We start from the raw sequence: 20,349 nt of genomic DNA, 5'->3' as shown, positions 1-20,349 counted from the left end.
GTGTTCCAATGTATCCTGTTTCGCCTATGATTATATTATCGTCTCTGTCCACATCGATACGTTTATCACCGAGCATGGCTCCATTGTTACTAAGACATACGCCGTAAACATAATCTATGATGTTATCTTTTCCATTTCTGTTTAGCACAGCTCCCATATATTTTTGACCCAATGGACCAAAATGATCATGTAAAATTTGTTGTCCTTTGTACGTTCGCAACTGACGCCTAACGGATGTCACTACCGGTTCATCGGGGGTTTCGGAAACATTCTCATCATCATCAATGGGTAGATTGTGGATCGGTGAAGGTTCATGTGACATTCCATGTAGTTCCTCATATTGTAGAGCTCCCGTCGATGAGAAATTATTAGAGGATTGTTTAATAGTTTCCGTCTCGGTGTAGTCAATGCGACTGGTGAAAATTTTTCCTTACGCTTTATTTTTTTTTCGGATTTTAATATTACACTCTTTGCTTCTTCGCTTGTACTCATTGATAGTGGCTCAGTTTTAACATCAACGTTACTTTCCACATTAGCGCTGCTTCCCGCGATTTGCTTGAGAGGTTCAATAATAGGTTTAAAGTGTCTCTCCAATGCAACATTTTCCACCATTCTACCGGGTTTCAAAGCGCGATACTTCTTGCGGATCGATTCGCTCGTTTTCGCAATCTCTTCTGCTACCTTTTCACGATCCTCATGCTATTATTCATCATTGATATGTTTGTCTTGTGGATGTTGAAAATGTTACCACGTTGAAGTTACAATGACGATTGTGCATTTCACAGCACAGCAAAGTCGTTAAATCCTCTCCTGTATCGTCCGTCGGTCATTGAGCTGTCCTTATCAATCACTGTGAAATCATATTTATCCTCCCAACATTTGCAACACAATGCACTGAAATCCTCATATGACATGTCAGTGTTCACATGATCGTCGTACACATGTTTCAAGTTGGTACCATGCTGTTTAAAGAGAATCAGAAGATTTACATTGTCCCGTATAAGATGCTTGGGTACTTTTGCGTACGTCTGACAGAGATAGAAACAGTCAACGTTCGAATGACGACCCATTGCAAAGTATTCTCTTATCGTATCTTGTTTGTCACATGCAACATCATCAAAGATAAAAATGGAATTTTTTAGCGCTTCGGTTGGAATCGTTGGAATCACATCGCTGTTATTGAAGAATGTAAAGTATCCAATTTCATCTATCGATTTTAGCAGATTTTCCAAGTAGCGATATTTAGGTTGTTGCAACGATTTCGAGTACACGTACATGTTCTCGAAACTTAGACCGTGCGGACTTTTCAACAAGCTGGTGAGAACGTTCGTCTTGCCGCAATTCGAGGGATTGCATATGATGCCGCGTATGGTGTTCGGAAGCATGTTTCCATGCCTGCGCGCCTCTTGCTCAAGCATTGATTGCGTTCTATTGTCGAAATTTGTCACGCATATCGACGTCGGTTGTCGGTCGGATGTCGGTCACGAATCGCATGTTTCCCCGTGAGTCACAAAATTGATTTCGCTAATGGATCATTGCGATTTAATTTAAATGTGACGTTGATTTAACTATATATAAGCGCGTCGATCTTAGAAACACTCATTTTAGAAAATGTTGCTCCTGCTGACAGATACTCATGATATTCGAGAGCTAACCTCCGAACAAGTGAAATACATACCGAAGATTGTTCTGTTACGAGAATTTGCAAAGTATATTGACGATTTGCAGGACAGACGCCCTGAACATTTAAGAGTCGATCCAGAGGTTCAGTAGTTTCGTCGGTGTTTGGAACATTACAATCGTCCGTGGCAGCGAACGCATATCAACGGTCCGACATCACTGATCAAGGACTGTAGTGAATGTCGTCGACAAAAGTCAAAGTCGGCGGCGGTCTGTTTAATTGCGCGATAAATGCGCTTCCTATCGAACTACACATTCCCAGATATCAATTTTGTGGTCCTGGAACTCGTTTGGCAAAACGATTGGCCAGAGGCGATCAAGGCATTAATTCATTGGATGCAGCGTGTCGTGAGCACGATGTAGCCTATTCGCGTAGCAACAATCTCACTGATCGGCATGCGGCGAATGAGATTCTAGCTGCGAAAGCGCTGAAACGCATAACTTCGAAAGATTCAACTCCAGGCGAAAGAGCTGCTGCTGCAGCCGTTTGGACTGCGATGAAAGCCAAAACGAAAATCGGCATGGGCATAGACATGAAGAAAAAGAAGTCGTCCAAGAAAGAAATCCGAAAACGAGCACTTCCAATAGCAAAACTGGGTGGTATTTTACCAATTCTACCATTACTGAGAGTTCTCGATTCACTAGTCGGTGGAGCGGCGGGTGTCGCAAAAGCGGTGAATGATGGCAAAGCCGCGTAACGTAAGCTGGAAGAATTAAAACGTCATCATCGCGCTTTGGAAGGTCGCGCTATGAAATGTCGCGGAATCTATCTTGCTCCGTACAAACGCGGGAAAGGCGCTGCAGGAAAAAAAAACGTCAAAGAGACGCTAAAATTACCCATGGGTGCAATGACTAATGTACAGTTGGAAAGACTAGCGAGACGTATGCGTATATCTTTCTTTCGAGGTGTTTTCAAGCGTGACGCCTTACCGATAGATGGAGTACGTTAAAAGGAGAGCGGTATTGCAAATTTAGACAACACAGAAGGACCAGGTACTCGCTGGGTGGCGTATGCGAAAAGAGGAAATCGCGCAGTATATTTTAACAGTTTTGGTAATCTTCGGCCACCCAAGGAATTGATTCGATACCTTGAGAGAGATGTATTGAAAATTGTGTACAATCGCACGTCTTATCAACATTACAACCAGAGTATTTGCGAACAATTGTGCTTGCAGTTTCTCCAAACAATAGAGGATCAATTTAAATGATGATGATGACATTCTACTAACAGCAGTCAGTATTCGTTCGGCAGTTTGCAAACATGTCGCTAACGCTTACGTTGACTGGCAACAGTAGCACCCTTACGGTGAGCTACTTTCCCGCTATAAATTTGAGCGATGGTGATTACGAGCTCGGTTTAACGGATTTCGAAGCACTACATACTATTACGAATACAATACGATATCAAACATAAATTCGTCGAATAATAAATTTTACTATGGTGCTAACGATGAAAAAATTACGATTCCTGAAGGATCGTACGAATTGCGCGCCATATACGAATATCTAAAATGTGCAATTCCACATTCTTCAAAAGCAGTGCGTTCCAAAAATAATCCATATAGAGATGACGAGAATGAATATCCTATAATAATTCGTGCCAATAATAATACGATGAAGAATGAAATAAAATGTGTATATAGAATAAATTTTAACAAACCAAACAACATTGGTTCGCTTTTGGAATTCTCATCGAGTCGTATATTAGAACCACACTGATGGTACGAATCGGACGCACCGATTAAGATTATCAACATGAATATCATTCGTATAGAATGCAGCGTTGTCAGTGATGCGTACAGTAACAGTATGCGTGTACATACGATACATGAATTCTCGTCTAAGGTGCCACCAGGATATAAGATATCGGAAACACCGACACATGTCATTTACCTTTCAATCATCGCACGGAGCATTACAGATTTAACGGTGCGTGTTGTTGATCAAGAAGGACAATCGCTCGATTTTCGAGGAGAAGAGATTACCATTAGATTGCACGTACGACGGCGACGATAATAAACGTAATCTATGAAATGCTTGTGGTGAATCAAGTCGAACAGGTGAAACAAGCTGGAAATATATCTTTTACGAGACATGCGATTAACAGTACAAAATCCTTCGTTCGAAAGAAACTCAGCGCGTTGAACGTTGAATTTTTGAAATCTCTGGAATTCATCGTACGAAACGATTGAAAAAGATGATTGACATTTTGAACATTGGAAGTGAACCAGTCTTTGACGAGCGCATCGTCAAGATTGAGACACATACTGTGATATAATATGATATTTATTCTATATTTAAGATATTAGCTTACAAAGATCGGTCACAGCAGAGCCGTTACAGATCGTTGCGTCGGCACAAAGGATTCTCGATCGAAAACTGTTATTATCACGACGGCTCGACGTGCTCTGTCTGATCTCCTCGCTTGTTTTCCCCGATAAATAGCGCCGATCAAGAAAGATTCGCTACAGCCGGGCCATCAGTGCCGTATCGAGGACCTGAGCCCCCACATCCGGCCGTCCTGTCAGAGTATTCGACCCGAATACTAAGGATCCCCATTTCTGTCATCGATTTCAGGGACTTCCTCATCGCTGTCCTCGCCACTGACCCATGGTTTCATATAATCGGCCGCTGATGACGTTTGGAAAGGCCTGTCGTGTTCGCCAACTTTGCGCACATTATAACGATCGTTTCACAAAATTCGTACAACTTCGTATGGTCCAAGGCACTTAGGCGCCAATTTGAGGCCAGGCATCTGTCGTGTGCGTTTGATGGCCACGAGGTCTCCTTCTTGATAACGAAAAGATGCTTTTCGCTTTGCGTCGAAATTACTTTTATTCTCCTGTTGTATCTTTATTATGCTCTCTCCAACTTGTCGTCGGAATTCCTCTCGATCGTCATCAAATGAAGCAATCAGTTCGTTCTCCAATAATGCCTTAAGATTAGGATCGTCACGGATACGCGGATCGACCCCAAATAACACACGAAAAAGCGTCGTTTTAATACTCCTATGCAGTGTCGTATTCAAATACAATTGCGCAATGTCAAGATACTTGTACCATTCGTCATGCTTCGGGGCCGCTAGCTTAGCAAGTAAAGGTATCAGAGTGCGAATTACGCGTTCCACCTGATCGTTAGCTCGCGGTATTCCCGTGGTCGTCAGGACGTGTTGCACGTTTTCCATCCGGCAGTATTCCTCAAAATCTCCCGATGTAAAGGCCGAACCTCAGTCCGATATTATTCGTCTAGGGTTACCGAAAATACACGACTGCTTCTTTAGGTGATTGATTACCTCATTCGCACCGGTTGACTTAGTCGCATACAGCCACGTAAATTTAGAGAAAGCGTCGACGACAACAAAGATGTAGATATACTTCTTCCTTGTCGACGGCAAAGGACCCAAATGATCGATGTGCAACGTATCCAGCGGCACGGTCCCCTTCTCGATAGGATTTAGCAGACCTTCTTGCTTTCCTTGTTTTTTCTCCGCCAGAATGCATGCGACGCAATTCATTACAACCCTCTCAACCTTAGGACGCAAATTCGGAATCCAGTAATCAGCCCTCACTAACATTTCCATCTTGTTAATACCGAAATGGCCGCGCTCGTGAACCCCTCTTATTATCTGTGCTTGCATGGCTTTGGGAACAATCATTCGTATGTCGCCACCCACTTCTTTATATAAAATTCCTCCGCGGATTATGTAATCATCCGCTTCTCCACACTCGGCCGCCTCAAAAATCCTTGTTAAATTCTCATCCTCTCTCTGTGCTCTCCTCAAGCGCGCCGCCAATCCATCCCCGTACTCGTTGACCAATAGACAAGATGGCAATGGGTTTTGACTTAGGGCATTGACGTGCCTCATACTTCTTCCGGGCCGATGTTCTACAGTGTACTAGAACTCCTCCAATAACAGTGCCTATCGCGCCACCCGCACGCATAAATCCCTCTTCGTCATCGTCAAAGCGAACGACTGACAATCGATTACAATTTTAAATGGTATGCCCAACAAGTACACATGAAAACGCCTAAGTGCCTTTATTATCGCAAGGACCTCCAACTCATAGCTCGTATATCTTTCTTCCGCCGGGGTGGTTTTGCCGCTCGCATAATATACAGGGTGCAGTAATCGATCTTCACTGTTCCTCTGCAACAATACTGCTCTGTAACCATGCTTAGAGGCATCTGTGTGTTTCCGCGCCAGCCCGATACAAACTCAACACCGGTCGCTCACTCAATATAATTTTTAAACGCTCAAACGCCTCACGCTCGATCACACCAAACTGAAACCGCGCACCCGCTCTCAGCAGATTCGACAACGGACGAGCTATCACACTATAACTGGGAACGAATTTGCGAAAATATTCGCTTAATCCCAGGAAAGCCTGTACCTGCCGCAAATTCCGCGGCTCCGGGAAGCACACGACAGCCCTAGTCTTCAATTCGGACGGACGAATCGTCCCGTTCTCGATAGTGTGACCCAAAAATTCAACCCTTCTCCTTAAGAAATTACATTTCTTCCAGTTTATCGCCAATCCGGCCTGGCTCGCGACATCCAGAACAATTCCTAAATTATTCAGCCCATCTCTCATCGTTAGAAAGTACAATCAAATCGTCCAAATATACTAACTCTATCTTTTTCCTTGCTAAGTCTCGAAATCCGCGTTAATGAATCTTTGAAAAACGGATGGAGAGTTACATAGGTCGAATGGTACCTTCAGGAATTCGAACTGGCCATCGGGCACAATAAACGACGTATATTTTACACTCGCTTCATCGACCCGAACGTAGAAGAACCCGTTTCTCAAATCGAGCGTGCTAAAAACTTTCGCATCCTGCAACTGATCCAACTGATCTTCAATTAGTGGGAGCGGATATCGATCTTTAATTATTTTCTTAACGCTCTTTAACGCTCTATAATCAACGCAAAGTCTATACGAATTATCCCTTTTTTAACCAATACAACGGGACTAGCAAAATCAGAAGCAGAGGGCCGAACAATTCCCTATCTTTCCTACTCCTCGATCTGTGCATTTACTATTTCCCTTTCCACCTGAGATAAACACCTCGCCTTTTGATATATTGGTTCGTCATTCTGTAAAATTATCGTCATCTTAACATCAGTTTCTCGCAACTTATTCGGTACATAACTCGCAATTAGCCCAGTCACCGCTCGCCTATAACCCGCATTTTGTATATAAGAAACGTCCACCTCGTCTGCAGACTGTATCGCATCTATTGCAAAAACTTCTGGACGCATCTCACTGTCGGTCACCGATTCGCATATCGGCTTTATTGAAATTATACCGCGTTTTACATTTACTTCTACCGTATCCAAGAAATCAGTGCCAATCAACAAATCGCGTTGCAATACTTCATCCGGAACAACATGAACGAATACAGCATAAGAATGCCCGTCTACTATAATTTCTGCTTCAAATAGCCCCAATGTCGTCGCACTATAATTCTTAACCCCGCAAAACTCTATTTTAGACGCCTACAATGTAGGCGACCCGATCAACATGTATTCGCCCACACGCATAATGGAAATATTGCTGCCCGTATCCATCAACGCCGTAACGACTCGACCGGCTATTGTTACCTCTTTTGTATATTTTCTCCGCGACACATGCGAGATAGACGCGACCGAATTTTTCCCTGCTTTGGTATTTTTCTTTGGGCAACTCGGCGCGATGTGTCCATAGCTACCGCATTCAAAACACTTGGTGCCTTGTTTTTTTGCAGGACAGTCCGCGCTTAGATGTTCTTTAGCACCACAATTGAAACATCGTCGAACACGCATGCTCCTATCTCCGCTGCTCCCGGCACTTCCGTCGGCCCGTCGTAGCCGCTCACCCACCGACGCCTCCCCGCCACGCTCCTCTTGCCGGCCGCGGCTCGGCGCATCTCGATCTCGTAGGGCCACTCTTTCGAATGCATCGAAAAGTGCATCAGTTGTCGCGAACTTCTGTATGCGCGCTTGATCGCGCAAAGCAACATCCGGTATGCCATCCACAATATATTCGATTAGCTCTTCCTGATCAACTGAAACACGATAACCCATAATTGTCTTTTCATGGACATACTCACGGAAGCTTTCGTCCTTCTTCCATATACGGCTCTCAAATCTTCGGCGCAACACAACTTTGCTCTCTCGATACTGAAACATCGTTCTCAATTTGCCTATGAGCTCCTCGAGCGGCAGACCCAAATGTTCCGGTCTTGAATGGAACCACTCCAACCCTTTTTTCCAGCCGCATTCCGATCAGTACTTCGACCTGATCGTCTTCTAATTGGTAGGTCACTCGCAAAAATCTCAGCTGTTTCTCCCACGTGTCGAAGCTATTATTGGTGCCATCAAATTCGCTCAGCAGATCCGCTATCGTCGTCATATTCATTCGCATTAGCGCACGCGGCGCTTCGGGCACCCCGACGCCACTATCTCCTGCCATCGTCCCCGTCTTGCCGTCGCGGTTCGCAAGGCCCTCTTGTTATATCACACGCAGCATCGCGATCTCTCGGCGGGCCAACTCGAGTTCTCGTTCCGCGAGCTCCTTTTCTCGCCTCTAAAAATCAATTTCTCGCCGCCGCAACGCATCCTCACGCCCCTCAACACGACCGACACCCGCGTCGTCGGAGCCCCCATCATGCTCCTCCAATTCGGCCATCCACGAACCCGAGGGATTGGCCTCCATCATGCAAGCTATAAGCTCGGCCTTGGCTTCCGCCGTGGTCAACCCGCGCATCCTCAATGCCTTCTTCAATTCTGCCGAGCGTAAAGACGCTCGGATCGGACATTTCAAATCTGACCGACGTTATCAATCCGCTCGACCAATTACAGAGCCGCATGTCTCTCGAGCCGCCAACTGCCAGCTGCGCTCTTCGCAACCGCTCTCTCCGTCTTCACCCGATCCACCAGGATCACCGCCGCTCGCACGAACAGGTCACCCGTCCAGCAACCCACCGGGCCGCAGGCCATACACCTCAACTCAGCCTCTCCACCACTTATCAACTCCGTCTCGAATTCTAGTCCTCTCTGACTCTCTACTGATCCTTTCCAATCGCTCGCCGAACTTCCAGCGATCATCCACCGGTCCTCCGCTGATCCCGGACGAGACCCCAAAAACGTAGTATAATATTATATTTATTCTATATTTAAGATATTAGCTTACAAAGATCGGTCACAGCGGGGCCGTTACAGATCGTTGCCTCGGCACAAAGGATTCTCGATCGAAAACTGTTATTATTACGACGGCTCGACGTGCTCTCTCTGATCTCCTCGCTTGTTTTCCCCGATAAATAGCGCCGATCAAGAAAGATTCGCTACAGCCGGGCCATCAGTGCCGTATCGAGAACCTGAGTCCCCACAATACGTACAATCCATACGCTAACACAACGTTTGGATACAGCGACGAGATACGAATACCCATACAGCAGCAGGATTTATACATATTGCCATGCGAGAGTTATCTCTATGTCGAGGGGAAGGTGACGAAACAAGTTGCAGTCGATGGTGCGACTGTAACGTTGGGATATAATTGCGTTGCATTCATGTTTGATAAGATCTGTTATGAACTGGATGATGTGGAGATTGATCGTAACAGAAACGTGGGAATAACTTCAACGCTCAAAAACTATGTATCGGTATCTTCAGACCAAAATATTATCATGAAAAATGCCGCGTGGGATACGACTGACACTATTTCGCCGAACGGATACTTCAACTTTTGTGTACCACTCAGCGTGTTGCTAGGATTCTGTGAAGACTACAAGCGTATAGTCACGAATTGATTCTATTGCGATCGCGCAGCGACAACAATAGTCTACTAGGATCTTCAGCGCTGGATCCTAAGATTGAGCTATTCATGATACATTGGCGAATGCTTCACGTAATCTTGAACGACATCAATAAACTTTCCATGCTGAAAACTTTGGAGGATGGACGATACCTGAGTATGAGTTTCCGCTCGTGGGATCTGTATGAATTTCCTCTACTGCAAAGCACGACCAAACACTTGTGGACCGTCAAAACTGCTACTAATTTGGAGAAACCTCGATACGTTATCTTTGCGCTGCAGACTGGCCGGAAGAATGTCATGTCGGAAAATATAACTCGTTTCGATGACTGCAAATTGATCAACGCGAAGCTCTATTTGAATTCAGAGTGTTATCCGTACGATGACATGAATTTGGACTTTGCAAAAAATAAATACGCCATACTTTACGATATGTATAGACGTTTTCGTAAATCGTATTATGGATGCGATAGTGCTGAGAATGGTTAGGAATTACCGACTTTCAGCGGCTAGGTCCTTTCATGGTTATCGATTGTTCGCGTTAAAATGAGTCCGTCAAGAGTGCCACTGTGGATATGCGAATGGAATTTGAGTGTAAGGAGAATATTCCGGCGAATACTAGCGCATATTGTCTCATCCTACATGATCGTGTAGTTGAATACAGCCCGCTAACCAACATGGTGCGCAAACTTAACTAACATCAGAAAATATGTACGAAAAAAGAATAATACATGCAACAAAGTGCTATAAACAACATTTCTCTCCCGGACGTGTCGAAGAATATTTCACCATGGATGTGCTGACTTTTGTGGATCTGCAAGGGTACATGGTTGGAAAAAGATTTATTATAAATGAAGTGGCGATACTGAAGAATAGAACTATTCTTTCACACTACATCTTCACGAATCCGATGTCATGGCATCTGCTCACAAAATCAGACAAATCGAGAGCCTACTGGTTAACAGCTAATCATCATGGATTACAATGGGAAGATGGAACCGTCAAATATTGCAGAGCTGAACATTTGATTACTACAGCTATGGTGGGTGATATGTATGGCGAGCTTGAAGATGTCGCATCTCAACTTGTGTATGTAAAGGGGCATGAAAAGCGAGAATGGTTGTTACATCTTCTGAATGACAATGTGAGAAGCAATGTGATCATTAGGACCGTGGACGCCGATTACGATGACATACCTTCTCTGCAAAAATTGAATAATACTTTTCGATGTAATAATTATATGAAAAATTGTGCCTTATAGAATGTACTAAACATTTTCAATTGGTGGTTTTGGAGAGAATTGTACGACGCTTAATAAAACATTATTTCAAATGTACAAATGTTTCTTCCAATACGCTTATCCCCTTTCACCTCTTAGGATTTTATATGATAATTGTGTTTGATAGAAATACAGTTCTTTATTTATGGTATGATGATTATTAGACGTTCGGTAGACGTTCGATAGACGTTCGATAGATGTTCGAGAGACGTTCGAGAGACGTCCGATAGACATTCGAGAGACGTTCGATAGACGTTTGATAGCAATCGCGGGGCCCAGTTTCGATCTTACCTACATCCCGGCACGTTTTTCTCTCTGGACATGTGCGTGATGTCACGGTCGCCATCTTACCCGTAAACGTGACGTCTACTAGCAATAGGCGACGGTGGTCTAGGAGGTTGGAGCGTTTGATAGTAGCCGCCAGGACCCAGGTTCGAGTCTAGCAACACTCGGCCCGTTTTTTCCTGGACATGTGCGTGACGTCACGGCCGCCATCTTACTCGTAAACGTGACGTCTGCTAGCAATAGGCGCGGTGTGCGGAATGTGTTTGCTAGATTTTGGGGTACAACAGAACAGTAGATTAGTTCCGTATAATCGTGATCGATGGAGCTGCAGGCAGACACAATCGTGTACTATCCTTATCTGCTTCATGCGCAGAGTAATATTATGACAATGAAACTAGTTGTTAATTTTTTTTCGAATTTTACATAAAACTCTGCTTTCCAGACTTCGTTATTATAAGTACTTTCATTGTGCAAAAGGATTTTTCAATCTGTGCGGCTAATAAAAAGATTAGTGGTTGAAACTCTCTCGTATTTGTTCTCTCGATTGCACGCTTATTAGGTTGCGTTCACAATCAGTTGGAAGACGTTGTCGTATGTCGCACATACAGGGTTTTCAAAAAGTCTTCGAACGATAAAATATCTCGAAAACAATCAGTTTTTACAAAAAATGTTTCAGGCAAAAGTTGTAAGGTTTAAAACGATCTATTTACTGATCTTATCAGTTTGACCTTGGCTAGCCTCAACAAGGTCAGGGCAAAGTCAACTTGAACTTTTCAAATAGAATGCCTTACTTTTTTTGGCATATTCTTATAACGTATTTCAAGAGCTTTCCAAAACACTACAACAAAGTACTTTTTTGTTAAATATATCCCGAGTTATGAAGCTTCAAAGTTACAGTACCGTCGGCATTAGCATTACCCAAGGTGTACCGCGTGGAGGTTGCACGATCGGATTTACACCTCTTGTATGCGTGTGCGTGTGCGTGTGTGTGTGTGTGTGTGTGTGTGTGTGTGTGTGTGTGTGTGTGGTAAAACGCGCACACACACACACATGCGCGCACGCACGCACGCCCACACACACACACGCGCACGCGCACGTATTGGATAATGCTGCCGACGGTCCTGTAACTTTGAAGCTTCATAACTCGGGATGTGCTTAACAAAAAAATACTTTGTTGTAGTATTTTGGAAAGCTCTTGAAATACGTTATAAGAATATGCCAAAAAATGTAAGGCATTCCATTTGAAAAGTTCAAGGTGACTTTGCCCTGACCTTGTTGACGCTAGCCAAATTCAAACTGATAAGATCAGTAAATAGATCATTTTAAACCTTACAACTTTTGCCTGAAACATTTTTTCCAAAAACTAATTGCTTTCGAGATATTTTATCGTTCGAAGACTTTTTGAGAACCCTGTATGTCGTACGTACCAATCGCAACCTCACAACTGACAACCGACATAAAAATTCAGATTGCGCGCATGTGTACGACACATATATAATAATATATTGTATAATATATTTTATAATACAAGGTGCGGCGCCAAAATCCGGACAAAATTCAATTTGAATTTCCCGCCGTTCTATACCACTTCGAGAGGTCGCGATTGGCATCCAAATAACTTGACGCATGTACTAAACATTCATAACCTCGAAACAGTCGCAATGTTGAAACCAAGTGCGGAGTATAATCGAAAAGCCGCGATTATCGAAAGTGTTCGCGCTGGGCGCTCAGCGACAAAAATCATTCAATTCTTCGGATACCCAAGATCGACTGTGTATGTCATCGCGAAATATAACTAGGCGGAGAAGTCCAACAAAAGTTTTGCAACACCGGCAAGGAAAACTCACTCGAAGGAGCGCGTTGTCAGGACGCCCGAAATCATTCAACGGGCTCAGCAGCTGATTTTTGAGGATCCAAGGCAGTCGATTCGAAAATTATCGTCGGTTGTCGGTATGAGTGAAAAAACTATGCGTCGAATCGAGAAGGACCTCCGCTACAAGTCTTGTACAATTAGTGAGATGTTTTCCGAAGCTGCCAGGACAAAGCGAGTTGAGCGCTGTAACCTGCTTTTGTGTGCTTTACGAAACAATGCTGCCAGAACGCCTCAGGTTTTTTTCTGACGAAAAAATTTTTACTATCGATGCGAAAATCAATCGAAAGAATGATCGCTGGCTCGCCCATGATCCTGCAGATGTCCCCATTGTTTCCAGAACGAAATTTTCGGCGAATGTTCACGTGCTAAGTGTTGTGTCCAGTGAGGGTGATGTCATGTTATTGCATTTCTTTAACAAAGGGGAAAATGTCACAAAAGAAGTTTATTTGCATGTTCTGATAAATGTGGTGAAGCCGTGTATGGAAACTCTATCGTCTGGAAAGCCGTATGTTTTCTAGCAAGACGGTGCGCCCGCGCACACAAGTAATTTGGTGCCAAATTGTTTGTCGGACAACGTCGACATGTTTTGGTCCAAAGAATTTTGGCCTCCCAACAGCCCAGATTTAAATCCTTTGGACTTTTATGTATGGAATGTGGTTGAAAGGATCATTAACAAGTCCAGACATCCAAACGTCGCATCATTGAGAGCCGCTATTGAAGCGGCATCCGCCGATATGGACCGTGACTCATTAAAACGGGCCTGCAAACGCTTCGGACCGAGAATGGAGGCGATCATTCAAGCAGAAAGGGGTTATATTGAGTAAATGTGTTCTTTATGACCTGAACAAACAATTTAGTAAAAAAAATTATTATAAACTTCTCCATTTTTGCAGTAAAAATTATGTTTCAAAAAAAATGTTTAATTTGTCCGGATTTTGGCGCCGCACCTTGTATATCATATATTTATATACGTATACAATATATATATAGGGTGTCCGCTAATTAACTGCCAATCCAAAGTGAAGGTAGATTAGGTTAAGACAAACATAAAAGTCCCATACCGTTTTGCGATATTCGCAATAATTATCGAGTTATTAATGACAGAAATCTGAGAAGTGGAAGCGCGCCGACATATCATAGATGATTGGAAAAGCATTGCAGTTGTTCAGACTACAGCACAGCCCAGTCGATTCAGAAACTGGTGCCGGTGCACGGCGAGGGGAAGGAGAACGCGCCGCTATTCATTGTTTTATCTCACCGCACTTACGTCTCGTAAGTTCAAATAACTTTTGCCTGATACATTTTCCATATCTTCCATATTCTTCGAGATATTTGACTGACAAAAATAAAATGGGACACCTTGTATATATTGGGTTGGCAAGAAAGTAATTTCGGTTTGAGCCAATAGATAGCTTTATGTTTGTGTCGTTATTCTTCTGTCAATGTTATAATTTTTTTTTTCAGATTTGGTAGTTGACACTCTTAGGTTACTATAGAAACAAATTCCGTGTAATTTTGTTTACAACTATTGATTTACGGTCAATTTTAACATGGAATGCAAAAATGATCATTCTCGACATATTTTACTTTTTTATTTTCGTAAAGGCAAAAAAGCGGCTGAGGCTCACGAAGAGATATGTGAAGTTTATGGTGTTGGTTGCATAACAGAACGCACGTGTCAGAATTGGTTTAAAAAATTTCGTTCTAGAGATTTTTCACTTAAAGATGACTAACGTTCTGGCCGACCTTCTGAAGTTGATGAAGACAAAATGAAAGCCATAATTGAATCAAATCGTCATATAACTGTGCGAGAGATTGCAAAAAGGTTAAATGTGTCACACAGAACAATTGAAAATTACATAAGACGTCTTGGACTCGTTAAGAAGCTGGATATTTGAATTCCAAATTGGGCACGAATTGAAAGAAATTCACTTAACACAACGGATCAATATTTGCGATACGCATTTCAAACGTAATGTAATCGATCCTTTTTTAAAGCGAATTATCACTGGTGATGAAAAATGGATCGTCTACAACAACATTAATCGAAAAAGATTATGGTCCAAGCATGATGAACCGACACAAACCGTATCGAAAGTTGACTTGCATCAAAAAAAGATCATGCTGTCAATTTGGTGGGATTACAAAGATGTTGTGTATTTTTAGATGCTTCCAAGCAACTAAACGATCAACTCAGATGTTTAGTGCCAACAACTTATGAAATTGGAGGAAGCAATCAAAGAGAAAAAGCCAGAATTGGCAAATCGTAAAGGAATCGTGTTCCACCACGACAATGGGAGGCCCCATACATCTTTAGCAACACATACGAAATTATTGGAGCTTGGTTGGGAAGTGATGTCATATCCTCCATATACCCCCGACCTTGTACTGTCGGATTATCATTTATTTCGAAGTTTACAAAACTTTTTAAACGGTAAAAATTTCGACAACAACGATGATCTTAAATCGCACTTGGTTGAGTTTTTTGCTGATAAGAACCAGCAGTTCTATGAGCGCGGAATCATGAAGCTACCAGAAAGATGGAAAAAGGTCATCGAACAGGATGGAAAATATTTGACCGATTAAAGTTCATTTTTTGTATAGAAAAAATTGAGTTTTCTTTCACACTAAAAAACCGAAATTACTTTCTTGCCAACCCAATACATGTATATGTGTGTGTATATATATATATATATATATATATGTATGTATGTGTGTATAAAACACATAAACATATATATTTCAAAGCGATTATTAAGGGAGGAAAAAATTATAATTATAATAAAACACGAGGGTACGCTCCAGCTGACATTTTACGTAGCGACGGGTCTGAGCGATCCGCGATCGTCGCCTCGGCCGCTGAGCGTGGAGCGGTGCAAGGGGAACGGTGGGTGTCACCGCTTGAAATCCGGCCGAAAAGGGCACTTAGTCTCCAGCTCTGATGTATAGTAATTGATAATTTAACATTTTTTGTAACACAAAAAATATTTTAATATAAAATAACCATAAACTAAAATGGCTTTAATTTACAGAGGTAACTTTTGCTCATTTACCAAAAATGGACTAAAATTATCTTTGTAGGTTGCAGTTACTCTAGTTTGCAGTATGTATACTTTCTGTAAAGCATTAACACGACGTAACGTAAATTTAGATCTGTGACTTTAATCCACATAATTAATTTTAACCCAATTGTGACAAATAAACTCACTTAAAGTCACTTCAGTTTACGGTAGTGTAAATCAAATAATTTTAAATTATAATAACTCGATATATATATAAATCATTACGAATAATCTATTAATTCATGTATCCAGAAGTCCCGTAAATATGTATATTATGCCAAAATCACAAGTTATACAATCAACAGAACTTGCAGCAACTACTGTACATATCCGTTGAAATCGGGAACTCATAAAAAAATACGTTACCTTTTTAAAATATGTTACCTTTTAATATTTAATAAACCTAAGACTTTGTCTTTTCTCCTCTTCCTCTCTTTCTTTTTTCTTATCTATATTTCTTTCCTTCCTCCTTTATTTGATTCCTTTCTCTACTTTTTCCTCTTCTTTCTCCTTCTCCTTTTCTAATTTATAATATTAATTAACGCACGATCCAACCATGATTCCGACACGCAAAATTCACCGTTTCAATTATTCGCGTAGATAATATGATAACTAAAAGGCGACTGAATAACGACAAGCTTAACCTCGCGTTATCATCAAACTCGAAAGAACGAACCCCTCAGAGTACCACACGTCAAGACTGGCAGCAACGCGCTTGATCGCACGTTAACGCACGATCCAATCGCGATTCTGACACGCAAAACACATAACTCGCGCGAATAAACAACTCGAAGGCGACTACAACGACAAACTCTTAACATCACGCAGTCAGCCAACTCGAAAGAACGATAATCTCATCCTCGATGACATGAATGACATTCGAAGTAACACACAGTCTCCTTCACCTAACCAGCCGACAGCCAATTATATGCTCGGAAAAGATGCCTCAACGTTTCGATACGACTTCGATAGATTTCGATACCGACCGACGCGTTCACGGAGTTACACGGCTCGTTTACTAAAGGGATACGCACGGCGAGGGAAAGAACGCACCGCTATTCGTGTTTTATCTCGCTGTACATCTCACTGCACGCCGCCAATAATAGCTAGATCAATTGGGCCGTGCTATGGCCCGAGAGACTGCGACGCTCCTCCAATCATCTATCTCGGCGCTTACTCGTCAGATTGCTGTCATTAATAACTCAATAATTATTGCGATTTTTGCAAAATTGTATTTTACTTTTGTTTTCAGCTTAACCCAACCTACCTTTACACTTCGAGTTGACAGCTAATTACCGGACACTCTGTATATACGGAATAGAAAAGCTATATATTCGTCAGTTGTACAAGCGACAGGTATCGTCACCTGCACTAATCCGACAACTGTTGATACGTGGGAACGGAATAGGATCCCTGGATTCGAAGAATCATGCACTCGAGTATTTCGATGGGCTTGCTATGAGCTTAAATCGAGGTTAAGCACTTGGCTCGAATAAACCGCAGGGGTTCGCTTTGATCGCAAGGACTGAGGTGAACAAAGCTCGAAGAGTCTAAAGGTCATTCTACAATGAGGTTGTAGTAGTATGCAATAGGCAAATTGACCAATCACAGTCGATTTTTCTTCGATCGTAAAGAGAACAATCGATCGTGATTGGTCAATTTGCCTACTGCATACTACTACAACCTCATTGTAGAATGACCTTAAAGGCTCATCTACATTAGCTGTAAGAGTAAGGCTGTAAGCAGAGAGAAGCCTGAGAGCGGCCATGGCTGTATTTACAGCGTTATGGAAAAGTTGGCTGATTCGAAGCGCTAACTGGGTCCATTTTTCATGGACATGAACTACTAAGCCAATGTCCACGATTTGTCGGTACTATTCCGTGCTATGTCGATAATTATTTGGTTCTGTTTTGTGCTATGTTCACGAGCGAGCTAGATTAATTAGATAAAAACGAAGAATCGATCTTCGTCTCACCACCAGCGAATAGACAATCGCGACGAAGCGAGCCAGCAGCGATGTAAGACAGACGTCGCCGTCCCCCCTTATTTTCCTTTCCACATTGTTTTATATTCATAATTCGGGAAGAAAATAATTTCGAGAGTTCGGACGATTTCTAGCAATGACGCGACAGAGATAACGCGCGGCCACATTAATTTGTCATGACTTTTATATTACTTATAATTACATAAACGCCCATATATGCAAATTATAGATAATTATTGTGCGTATGTTTTAATATTGTACAATATGGTATATAATAACAACAACTTCATTCTTGCAGTAATTTTTTTAAGATCATTGAGGTCGTGAATTAATTTTTTTCTTCATCAATCAGTTTTCTGCAAAAATTAAGATTTTTTAAATAAAATATAAAATGTTTCTCTTCTCTTCTCTCCGAAGAGTTAATTAAAAAATATGTACTCCACAGAGTCAATTGACAAATGTATAGTCAGAAGAGTCAATTCAAAAGTGTACTCCGAAAAGTCAATTTAATAGCATATTCCGAAGAGTCAATTTTAAAGCGTACTCTGAAAAATCAAATTAATATTGTAATCCGAAAAGTCAATTTATAATAGAATATTTACTTCGATGATTCAGTTAAAGAAAAAAACATTTATTTATTATTATATTCAGAGAATAATATTTAATTTATTATTTATACTTATCTTACTTATGCTTACCCTGCATATGCTTCTTTGAATGAAAAATTTAATTTGTTGACTGATTCAGATTCAGATTTGTTAAAATATCTCTTATGCGCAACTCTTGAACAGGTAGGTAGTAAAATAATTTTTTTTCTTTACGAATTTTATAAACTTTTCACGAACATAAAAATTGAAAGATTCTCAGAGGACAAATAACTTTTCTTGAACATTTAAACCAAAGGAAAATATTTTCCCATTAATAAAGAATGAATAATTAATATCTCACATAAGAGGAATCTTCATCCTTGAAATCACCGTGCGATTCTGCTTTTAGAAAAGTATAATATTGATGTAATAGTAACAAATGTTATCCAAAAACGGTGCAAATCTTAAACGTTTTTGAGAAATGTAGTTTGAAGTTTAGTCTTTTCTGTGTCTATAGCAGAAGAATATAGTATAGCAGAAGAATTACCAATTTGCTTCAGTAGCGCAGTGGATCAGGCTTTGTGATATGAGCGTAGAGGTTGTTCAAGTGTGTTATTTTTACTATCACAGGGAGAACCATGTAGAATGTATAATAATACGCAGACAAATTCTTTACATAATCATACTTATTTCTTTTAGCATGAATAAAAATGATCAATGCTAACGTGATAAGTGTATATCGCAATTGTACGTGTACACAATTGTACACATACACACACATACCACTGATGTCAAAACCGAACAATTCGTGAAAATTTTTTATTGATCGCAATTGTACGCAAAGACGAAAGAGAAGTACACGGGTCTCCGCGGGTATCTCGTCATATTAATTGTCTATGAGCTGATAAACAATTGATCTCCGGTATTTACAAGTTACGCTTGTCCGCAGCTTGTTCGGTTTTGATATCATTGGTATCAGTGATGCGAATTTGGTGACGGGCTTGCACGAGGATCCTCCTTCCCCCCCCCATATACGCACACAGCCAGCTCGGTCAATCCGCGTGAGCCACGCGATCGGCAATTGTCGACGCGCCGAGCGAGCGAGAGAGAGAGAATATCATTCCCTCATTGTCGCTCTCGTTCTCGCTCAGCGAGCGAGCCCAATTCTTTCTTACCCATAATCTGAATCGCGGGAGCGCCTGTCTCTCTCTCCTTTCCTCTCTATGACAATACTGAAAAGTTTTGTCTACTCGGCGCACCGAAATTATTACAAATAATATTTTATTATTAATATTATTATTTATAATATATATTATTTGTAATATTATTTGTAATTTTACTTGTAATTGTATAATAATGTTACAAATAATATAAATTTTTACAAATTTTATTTGTAAAAATTTATATCATTCGTAATATTATTTGTAATAGTATTAATAATATTCGGCGCCAAGAAAATGAAATATATTTTATTAATTATTTTGCGGAGTCGGGCAGGTTCACAGGTTTGATTATTGAATTGTTTAATAATATTTTAAGAATAATTTTAAGTTATACAAGGATGTAGTATGAAATATAAAAGAATATTGTAACAGAATCAAGAAGTACGAAATGAAACCTCTTTGCTTTTATTACAATATCCTGTAAGTTAATAAATATTTTTCATACAGTATTAAATAATCTCCAAAAACAATTACATCCGTGAAATTTTCTATCTGCGCGAAAAAATTCATAAAATATATTTGTTTCGTCGCTCTAAATGAGAAAACTCTCAGAACAATGTTATAGTTGTTCAGTGCACTA

The 20,349-nt window shown here is 41.2% G+C and overlaps 1 protein-coding gene across 2 annotated transcripts in view; it reads left to right on the top strand.

The window, feature by feature from the left end:
- The window catches only part of LOC105190762 (metaxin-1), a 169,778-nt gene extending 152,500 nt beyond the window's left edge, over nucleotides 1–17,278 (top strand). Inside the window, exon 5 of one of the 2 annotated variants that reach the window (XM_025306089.1) lies at nucleotides 17,228–17,278. In XM_025306089.1, coding sequence (XP_025161874.1) covers nucleotides 17,228–17,260 — 33 coding nt within the window. In that variant the 3' untranslated portion in view covers nucleotides 17,261–17,278. Of the gene's footprint in view, nucleotides 1–14,017; nucleotides 14,209–17,227 lie in introns of those variants that run through there. The other variant, XM_025306087.1, reaches the window with a different exon arrangement.
- The last annotated feature ends 3,071 nt before the right edge of the window (nucleotides 17,279–20,349 follow it).

This window comes from Harpegnathos saltator, unplaced genomic scaffold (genome assembly GCF_003227715.2).
Source record: "Harpegnathos saltator strain DR-91 unplaced genomic scaffold, Hsal_v8.6 scaffold751, whole genome shotgun sequence".
Taxonomy (NCBI): domain Eukaryota; kingdom Metazoa; phylum Arthropoda; class Insecta; order Hymenoptera; family Formicidae; genus Harpegnathos; species Harpegnathos saltator.
The sequence above is the reverse complement of the archived record's forward strand: the minus strand, read 5'-3'. Positions and strand labels throughout refer to the sequence as shown.